The sequence below is a fragment of the Anolis sagrei genome, chromosome 2 (genome assembly GCF_037176765.1).
Source record: "Anolis sagrei isolate rAnoSag1 chromosome 2, rAnoSag1.mat, whole genome shotgun sequence".
NCBI lineage: Eukaryota > Metazoa > Chordata > Lepidosauria > Squamata > Dactyloidae > Anolis > Anolis sagrei.
Window position 1 is genome coordinate 22541242 of NC_090022.1, and position 10702 is coordinate 22551943.

At 39.8% G+C, this 10702-nt stretch overlaps 1 protein-coding gene across 1 annotated transcript; it reads right to left on the reverse strand.

Moving 5' to 3' along the window:
• Nucleotides 1-6468: 6468 nt before the first annotated feature.
• LOC132765659 (C-type lectin domain family 2 member B-like) lies at nt 6469-9916 on the reverse strand. Its single transcript, XM_067465604.1, has 5 exons — nt 9784-9916; nt 8796-8921; nt 8388-8575; nt 7727-7830; nt 6469-6847 (listed from the first exon to the last, which is right to left on the reverse strand). The coding sequence occupies exons 1-5, from the start codon at nt 9914-9916 to the stop codon at nt 6721-6723; spliced, it is 678 nt and encodes a 225-aa protein (XP_067321705.1). The 3' UTR covers nt 6469-6720.
• Nucleotides 9917-10702: the final 786 nt, after the last annotated feature.

The window sequence follows — 10702 nt, forward strand, 5'->3', positions numbered from 1 at the left end:
CAATTCTTGATTTTGCCATTATCTACGAAAGACACCATTTTACTTGGCCATTAAATAATATAGGACTTGGGCATCCATGGATTTGTTACCCACAGAGGATCCTGGAACCAAGCCCCAATGGATACCAAAGGCCCAATGTACTAATGTGCCCTATAAAATGTCAGCGTGAGGCCCAATCACAACCTCATTCTTCATATCCAGGGTTGCTAAAATGAAAACGGAAGAGGATTCCTGTACTTTTAATGCTTGGGCAGAAGATTAATTTTCATCAGGTGCTACATCTCATACAATTAAGAAAATAAGCAACATATTGTGTGCCTTCAAATCATTTCCAGCATATGGCAACCCTAAGCCAACTCGATCATGGAGTTTTCTGAGGCTGAAATGTGTGAACTGCCCTAAGTCATCATGGTGGTCCACGCTCTTGTTACATCCCGATTAGACTACTGCAACGCACTCTACGTGGGGCTGCTTTAGAAGACTGCCCGGAAGCTTCAACTAGTCCAACAGTTGGCAGCCATACAGTGGCATACAGGGAACATACAACTCCTCTGTTATGCCAGCTCCACTGGCTGCCGATCAGCTTCCGAGCCCAATTCAAAGTGCTGGTTTTAACCTTTAAAGCTTTAAACAGTTCTGGGCCAGACTAACTATCAGAACGTATCTCCTGTTAAAAATCATCATGAAGTTTAAGATCTTCAGGAGAGGCCCTGCTCTCGATCCCACCATGATCACAAATGTGGTTGGTGGAGATGAGAAACAGGGCCTTCTCAGCAGTGCCCTCCCCCATCTGTGGAACTCTCTCCCCAGGGACATCAGGTTGGCCACCTCCCTTCTGTCCTTTAGAAGAAAATTGAAGACTTGGCTTTGGGACCAGGCATTTGACTAGTGGACAGCGGCAACTGGAAAGAAGACATAGGATACCTGCAACATTGAATTAACCCAGACTTGGATTTGGTTTTGACTGGTGTGTTTAATCTATTGTTTTAATGAATTGTTTTAATGTTTTTAATGTATTTTTGACTGTTTATATGATGATAGCATTGTATGGTGCTTGTGCGAGGCCACCCTGAGTGGGGTAGAAATGCATGGAATAAATAATAAAAATAATAAAATAACATGCAGTTGAACTCTGATCTCGTGAAACAAAGTCCAATACTAAAATAGATGCTGAAAGTCCCTTGACTGCAGAGCCATTAAAGGTATTGATTAACAAAGAAGCTTATCACCCCATGTCATGAGATTTCTCCTTTCGCTTTCTTGAATGATGGAAAATTGGTGGGAGGAGTGAACAAGCAATACAAGTTTCAATGGTGATCACTGCTTCCAATACACTGTTTCTTAACATTGTATTTCAGAGGAAGGAACTGGAAAAAACCTCTCCAAGTATTCCTTATGTATGGTAAACCTTATGAAATTCATGGAGTTGCCAACTCAAAAAGAACATGCACACACATTACTTCTTTTGTTTTAAAAGCTACATTTGGTGCTTGAGCAGAGATGACTGAATTTTTATGTTTCCTACGACATTCTTAAACAAACTACTATCCTTTATCTCTATGTGTGATTCCAGACAGCACTTTATCACAGGCTTTAGTGAGGGGCAAAAAATCCTGGGACTTCAGGTCCTGGGACTGTTGGTCCTGGGATTCCTGCCTCTGTTGTCCAGACGTCACGCTTTATTCCAAGATTTAGAGGTTCCCAAGATGGCTGCCAGAGGCAGGACTTCCACTGGAAACTGGCAGTTTTTTAAAAAAAAAAAACATTGTGGGATACGGATATGCGGATGTTTGGATATACGGCAAAGCGCAAAAGTTTAGTTCTTTGTCCTGGCTGAAAAAACTGTTCCCTCCAGATGTTTCATGAAATATCTCCTACACTTTCAAACCTCATGGGATAGAACCACTACTGCCCAAATCAGCAGTACACAAACAGGAACGCACGTTTTAAAGCCAGGAACAGAACTTATTATTTACTGCTTTTAGAGCCTGGCTGGCTGGCTGGCCGGCTGGCCATCTGTCTAGACAGATTTGGTTGTGTACGTGTGGCATAGAGTCCTGTTTCTGGGTTTTAGTCAGCTTTCCATATTTGCGAATATATAGATATCCCCATATCTGCATCTCTACAAAAGTTCTGACTTATGTGCAGACTGAAAATACTGTGTCCTCCACATGTTTAGTCAAGTTGGGTTGTTGTAGGTTTTTCTGGCTATATGGCCATGTTCTAGAAGCATTCTCTCCTGACCTTTTGCCTACATCTATGGCAAGCATCCTCAGTGGTTGTGACGTCACAGACCTCACAACCTCTGAGGATGCCTGTCATAGATGCAGACGAAACATCAGGAGAGAATGCTTCTAGAACATGGCCATATAGCCGAAAAACCTACAACAACCCAGTGATTCCAGCCATGAAAACCTTCAACAATACATTTTTTTCAAGTTTCTGGTGCACAAACAAAGTTTTTGGAGTAGGACTACTTCTATCCAAGTTAGCAGCTGGGCCAGGCGCCGAGCTATTCTCAGGCTCAAAGTCCTGGAAATTCTCTGGTAGCAATTCAGGCCCTCTTCTAGGGACCATACCATCATCCCCAAACCCTTCAGGAACACTCTCATCATAAAAGACACTTTGAACAGGACTCCCATTGTCATTCTCTGCATCTAGGGCAACCTCATCATTAGAAACATCATTGTCATTCCCAACATCCAGAGTACTCTGTACTCTGTACTAATTCAGCACTAGGAAGAAAAAGGAAAAGTCCTTCCCAATAGACTCAGGCAAAAGCAAACTGCTGTGTGTCTTTTTCTAGCCTATGAGATGTTCAATGATATGGAATTACATTGAGGGGTGGAGCCCCCGGTGATGCAGTGGGTTAAACCCCTGTGCTGGCAGGACTGAAGACTGACAGGCCGCAGGTTCGAATACAGGGAGCACGTGAATGAGTTCCCTCTATCAGCTCCAGCTCCTCATGAGGGGACATGAGAGAAGCCTCCCACAAGGATGGTGAAACATCCTGGCATCCCTTGGGCAACATCCCTGCAGACAGCCAATTCTCTCACATTAGAAGTGACATGCAGTTTCTCAAGTTGCTCCTGACAAGACCAAAAAAAAAAAGCTTATCTGTCCTAGGAAGCTGATTACTTGGTAGAAACTAATAGGTTTAAAAGGTAGAGAATCAACCCACTTCTTTGCTCCAATATATAATGGATGGCTGCCATTTTATTTCCCCAAATGCTATACTAGGCATTGCATTTGAGGGAATTCAAAGATGGTGGTTCAAGCAAGAAAAAGCTCAGCATTTGATTCAAGACTGGTACTTCATCTCCATCCTGCTACCTAAATCCAGATAATCCTAATAATAATAATAATAATAATCATCATCATCATCTTTATTTAATACCCCGTCACCGTCTCCACAATGGGGACTCAGGGTGGCTTACATGAGGCCAAGACCAACAGCATATTACAATAAAATAAAAACCAAAACACAACGACAACACAGTAAAATACATAAAACATGTGAATACAATAAACAATATAAAATGCAAAACAAAATCATTCACAATCACAATGACAATGAGTGGGCCGCATGTGCAAGATAAAATACTAAAAACTCAGGATGAGATAGGAATGGAGCAGATTGTTTGTGAGAGACAAAACTCATACAGGAACGAGGTCATAAAAATAGGCCTTTATACAAACGGGGAAATATACTCTGGGGATAAAATGATGAGGGGGAGCAACTATGTATGATTGTATGGCTACTCTCCAAAAGTGCAGCGGGAAAAAAACAGGTCTTGAGATCCCTTTTGAAGGTTTCTAAGGTGGGGGCTTTCCTAATCTCACCGGGCAATGAGTTCCAGAGTTGGGGGGGGGGGCATAGAGGAGAAGGCTCCCTAGCTAAGAGTTGCACTAGACAGGGTTCCTAATGGATACATAACAAAGGTGGCAGTAGGGCTTTCTTTGGCCTGGAGGCACTGCAGACCAACAACACCATCCTCCTGTTGCCTTCTCCTTAAAAAAAAAAAACCTCCAGAACAATCACCTGTACTGGGCTGCTGTTTGGGGGCTGTGTTTTGTTTCTATTTTGTCCCTGGATTTTCATAGTTTTGCAAACCTTGGGCTTCCTCTTTGCTTGTTGATGCCCGCCTCTCATGTGTATGTCCTACCGTTTTGGCTGTAGAATAGGTTCAAAGTCCTCAGCACTTTGTCCTCTAAAGCACTTTATATCTATCTAGGTCTGTTCGTATGTCCTCACCACGCCCCGCTTCCTTATCTCGTCCATGATCAGCATCATTTTAAATTTTAAATTACATTGGCCCAGCCATAGATTTTAAAGTGTTTAGTACTATTGTCAGTGCTTATATTATTGTCTATGTGATTTATTTTTAAATGCATGTATTGTCATTGTTATTGCTTGTATTGTTGTATTGTGGGCTCGGCCTCATGTAAGCCACACCGAGTCCCTTGGGGAGATGGTAGCAGGGTATAAATAAAACATAATAATAATAATAATAATAATAATAATAATAATAAGCAACTTTATTTATACCCCACCACCATCTCTCCAATGGGGACTCGGAGCGGCTTACATGGGGCCAAGCCCGGACAGCAATAAAATCAAAGCATAAACAACAAAATAACAACAACATCATCAAAATTACATAAAAAGAAGAAAATCATAAAATAACATTCTAATAAACACAATCACAATAACGATAACAATGGGCGGGCCGCATAGGCAGAATAAAACAATCAAAAGACTGTAATGAGATAAAATAGGAGCAGGACATTTACAGGGAACTCATAAAACACACAGGGTTGTGAGGCTAAACTTCCCATTTGGAGGGTGCGAGCTAAATATAAAGATAAATATTTAAAAGGGTTTATCTATGACTGCCTTGTCTTCCTCATTCAACAGGGGAAAAGTTTATCACCTGTATCTGCTTATCTCTTAAAACTGATGATATGGAATCGGCATAATGTAGCAACACGAATGGCAACTTCAGGACTAGGTGTCATGGTTTAAACAATTCTTATAATATTTTCATTGTATTTATATGGGTTTTTTGGGGGGGGGGGGTTGCTAATGTATTTTCTGCTAAAAATCCCCCAGATATATTTAGAATTATTACATAGCTAAGAAGTAGCATTAATAATTAAATCTCAAATTCTGACAATTTCATCTTTTATTCATTACTTCAACATTTTCCCATTTCTCCCCTTTTAAAGTAAACTAATTTGAAGGAGCTGGGGGTGGCCACAGCCAACAGGGAGCTCTGGTGTGGGCTGGTCCATGAAGCCATGAAGAATTGGAAGCAACTGAACGAATAAACAACAACAAATTTGTCTTATCACATACAGCATTTTACTTTATATTTCACTCCTTTCTAATATTAACTGTCTATATATACATATATGCATTTGTTTCTGCATAAAATCTTTGTCTAACTGTTTCAATAAAACTTGAAGGCTTGAACATCTTTAGTCGTGTGGTATATTGCAGTCTTTTTCATGTCTCCGCAGACTGGAGATAAGCTTGTATATCTTCCCTTGGTTCATTCACATCTCTGTTGGTATTTATTAGATTTTGTATCATGAAGATCCTTATTTCCTTTCAGGTTCCATGTCCAGTCCTTTTGTTATTTCCATTGATTTTTTTGCTCTCTATTCTTTAAAAATGATTTGTATTAAACACAGATTAAAAAGGGAAACAAAGTGTTATTTATTTATATATGTGTATATGTATGGAGCCCCTGGTAGTGCAGTGGGTTAAACCGCTGAGCTGCTAAACTTGCTAACCGAAAGGTCACAGGTTTGAATCCGGGTAGTGGAGTGAGACCCTGCTGTTAGCCCCAGCTTCTGCCAACCTAGCAGTTCGAAAACATGCAAATGTGAGTAGATCAATAGATACCACTCAAGTGGGAAGGTAACAGCATTCCATGCAGTCATGCTGGCCACATGATCCCTGGAGGTGTCTACAGACAATGCCAGCACTTTGGCTTAGAAATGGAGATGAGCACCAACCCCCAGAGTCGGACACGACTGGACTTATTGTCAGGGGAAAACCCTTACTTTTTATGTATATTTATATGTATATGTGCGCCACTGAGCCCAACATATAAAGGTATAAGTGAAAGGAAAGTATCAAGAAAAAGAAAAGAAAAAAACTAAGTAGAAAACGGGAGGGGGGAGAGAAAATAGGAAGGGGTTGTTGACTTTTTTTGCTCCCTATTGATTCCCTTGTCAAGTTCTCCTAAGACATAAATAGTTTTCTTGCAAGAGTCTTGATTTCTTGTTTGATTTTGTGTTTAATTCAGATGTAAGTTGATTTTTTTGTCTCAAGTTTCAATAATCTCAAACAATTCCATTGTTATCCATCTCTTTTAGCCTTATCATGTTGTCTTATATTTGACATTGTTCATATTCTTTCATGTTCATCAGAATAAAAGCCGAATAATGATGGGAGGAGATAACACTCTTCAATCATATGTTCTAAAGGTTGCTCTTGTATTTTTCTAATATCTTTGCTTTTCTGCCTTGTCATGGCCAATTTTTATAAAATGTATCACTACTTTAAAAAATCTGAAGGGTTTTCTCCTCTGAAGGAAATTCTGCAAGGAGTGCCTGGGCTTTCTTCTGCATTGGGGAGAGGGGGGATGGAAAACAAAGCAATCAAATACCTTCTGGAAAAGCAGAGCGGGAATCAGGGCTTTGCTTTCGCTATCCAGGCAAAGCCATCTCTTTGCTACAGATCCAGGGTTCTTCTCTTGTGCAGCTTGAACTAGCAATGGCATTATGGTTCAAATATGCACACCTTCTTCCCTTTTCCTCACGAAGCCTGAAGAGCCTGAGGAGTAACAAAACTGTGTTAAGCAAAGGAATTATAGCTAGCATACAGTCAGATGGAGAAATCCAATGACTCCTTTTGGAACAGCAAGAGGGGAAGATTGAGCCATCTTATCAGCTGAGGTTGAAAAGACACAGGCATCATTTGCCATGATCCAGAGGAGAATTATAAGGATTATAATTCACTAAAATAATCATTTTATTCAAGCTTTTGTTGAAGTAATCCCGCTCCTGTCGTGTGATTAGGCAATAGGCATCAGCATAGAAAATGTGATTTCATTTCTTAAGACTGTTGCATTATTCCGTATGAATTGTGGGATCCCCAGTTCTACTTGGGGCATGTTCTCACCTAACAAGGCAGCTCTGTCTGTTACAGTAACATATGAAATGTGCTCTTTATAGATTTGTTATCTATATAGTCTTATCCTGTATGCCATTTTGATTGGTTGAACCTTGCAGATCTCCTCTCTCTGGAGTTGCTCTCAGTTTGAATTGTCTGCTGTCTGAATGGCCTTGTCAAAGTATTTCTGTTCAATCTCATCCTTCCATATATCCCACTTCTCATTGCTCCATTATCTCCTTTTTTAATTACTAAGTTCTATAGTATAGTTTAATTTTCATTTATCTGATTGGTAGGACTGAGTTCACTAAACACAACAAATATTGAGGACTGAGCAATGTTATGCTTAGGATTTCGGAGCATTTGATCCAAGATTGCCTGGTTGAAAAATGGAGAAGGCTTCTTTACCTTGAATAGGTGTTTAGAAGAGTGAATTTAACGTGTTAGTTGTCACTGAAGCCACTAAGCCTTTTTGGTTTTCAGCTTGCCAATCCCTATTTGTACATTTTTTGCTTCATACAGAATAGAAAAAAGACTCACTCTCCTGTGAAAATGCTGCCATTGACCCATCTCCAGGACTGACCCAAATCCTTCTGGAGACCAATCCAGTGATCAGGAGGACTTTTGTAGCGTGAGAGAAACCCCTTAATAAAGGAAGGAAGTAAACACAATTACCAACTCCAAATTGTTTGATTTTTTATATGAGAACTAGACAAACCAAAAATAAAACTGTTTGATAAGACATTGAAAGAGCCATAGCTCTGACTGGGCATGCCATGTGTGAATACGTGAAGCTTGTGCCCCGCTGAACTCCCCACCCCCAAACCCCTCATAACTTCTAGACATACTTTAAAGAAATCCTGGGCAGTGGAACTTAGAAAATGCCAAAGTATTCAAATGTCTTCATTTAGCAAGTGAAAATAATGTTGTGGTATTAACTGCATCTTAGAATATACTGCTTTCATTTTATTTATTTGTTGTGTTTGATGTCAGGTCATATTTATATTGGTTCCCATTCTTGGAAAAGAACTCAAAGCTGATTAATATAGTTTAAACCCCCCACCCCACCCCACCCCCAAACACACACACAATAACATCAATTGATACAATAATTTCTACAGAATGATTTAATTAGAATACTAGTAGCATCAAATTATCTGAGCAAGCTTTGCAATTAACATATCTCCATTTTTTAACCTACTTTCTCTTCTTGGGACTCAATCACAGCCAAGGAAGCATTCTGAGAAGAACAGTGTCTGCTGCCAACGGTCCAGTTTCCTTCAGTCAGAGAAAAATAGTAACATTTTTTCTTATACCCGACCCAGTCATCTGGACAGGGATCAGCAAGGACAGCAGGGAGAAGATCTGGACATCTTTCTTCTGATCTCACTGGTGATAAAAAGGATTTCAGAAATTACAGTGTTAACAGAATTCATTACATTGTAGCTGCTAGAACTTTAGAGGCAAAAAGATTAATTTAAGATAAATTCAATGGAGTTGAGAAAAGACATTCAAGAAGGCTCAGAAATGTGTTAAGAATTTTCAAAAAATGAAAATAAAACTGATAGATTGTACAGTATGATTGGACCAATACATTCAGTTCACTTACCTGGAAATAAAAGCAGAAGAATACACATGATGTTGATCACGATAATCACTACATACAAACATTTGTTATGTATGATCCGTTCTCCTCTTTCATTCTTGTAGCACCCAGTGTTCTTCAAGTCAGGTCCTTAAATTTATTAAAAGAAAGGGCTATATTATACTTAAGGTGGCTCCACCATTCTTATGTATTTATTCAAGAAAGAACATCGGTGAATGAGGGAAACTTCAGGAAGAGAATTTTTTCTTCAGGCACATCTGTTAACTTTTGTCCCTCCTCAAGACTTCTTCCTATCTCTTTAACTATCTATTAACACTCCTTTTCAAACAATGCCCACACAGGCGCTTCTTGAAAGAAGACAACCAGGTGCCAAGGCAACAGCTTCCTCTGCTTATTCTCTATTCCTAGCACATCTGTATTGTGGTTATGACCATTTAAAAAAGTGGTTCTAAACCTTCCTAATGCTGTGACCCCTTAATACAGTTCCTCATGTTGTGGTGACCCCCAACCATAAAGTTATTTTAATTGCTACTTCAGAACTGTAATTTTGCTACTGTTATGAATCTGATATGCAAGACGTATTTTCATTCACTTGGATCAAATTTGGCATAAATACCCGGGGGAATTGTTTTTGTCATTTGGGAGTTGTAGTTGCTGGGATTTATAGTTCACCTACAATCAAAGAGCATTCTGAACTCCACCAACAATGGAATCGAACCAATCTTGGCACACAGAACTCCCATGACCAACCGAAAATACTGAAAGCGTTTGGGGAGCACTGAGCTTGGGTTTTGGAGTTATAGTTCAGATCTTTTTACCAGAGATGAAAATGGGACAGGTATACAATAAGCAGAATACTGACTTCTGCTCAAAAGTGGGTGGGGAAACTCACCTGTTTTAAATGTAGGTTAACAGGCCTATTCAATTCCCATAAGAGATGAATTTATAGATTTTCTCAGAATAAAGTACTGCCGGTCTGATTGCAACTCACCTTTTTTCAAATACTCCAAGAATCTGCTGCGCAAAGGCACTTTAACTACTTCATTCATAGCTATATTCTCTTCTCCATTTTGGTTCACAAAATCGTATTTCTTCTCCTTTTCTACAGCTTGAACCTCAACCATTTTTCTTGAAGATGTATAGAACTGCAGCTGTTGTATGTCTTCTAGTCAAGATTCCTGGGTGAACGGGGATTCAAACCTGGATCTCCAAGAACATACCACAGTAGCTCCTGTAGAACCTTCTAGTTATTCCTGGATATTTTATTCAGGTTATACTATCAGGCAAAACACATTTCAAATACCCTTCAATGCACTTGATTCTGTGCCTTTCATCAGACCCTCTCACTGAGATGATGAGAGCCTAATAGGAAATAAGGAGAAATATTTACTTGTCTCAGCTATGACAAACATCGCATAATCCAGGGAGAACTTCAAAATGCTGAATGTAAGACTTTTGGACTGAGCACCTCCACACAGAGACCAAATACACAGAAAGAAATGAGCCTGGCCCTGTCAAAGTCTCCTCCAATAGTCACCCATCTCCTGGCTACCTAAGCAACCCTGATTTCTGATGGGAAAGTGCTTCTGGTTTCTGGATTTGACAAATGAAGCACCTGTTCTATGATGACAGAAGGCAGGACGTCATCTGCAGGGAACCTGGTCTACCACCTACTTTAAACAAGAGGATGCAGCACCAATGTCTTTGTAGTTTAAACTCCAGTAAGGCAGGAAAGAGAGAATCTTGTGAGATAAACCTAGTTGAGGGAGCCATAAGGAGGCACTGATTTGCTAGATTTTCTCTAAAAAGAAAGGACTTAACCTTCAATAACTATTTCTGTGGATGCAGCAGGAGCAGCTCTGGAATATTTACATCTAAACCTAGACATCCAAGGCATCTCAAACTTTGAG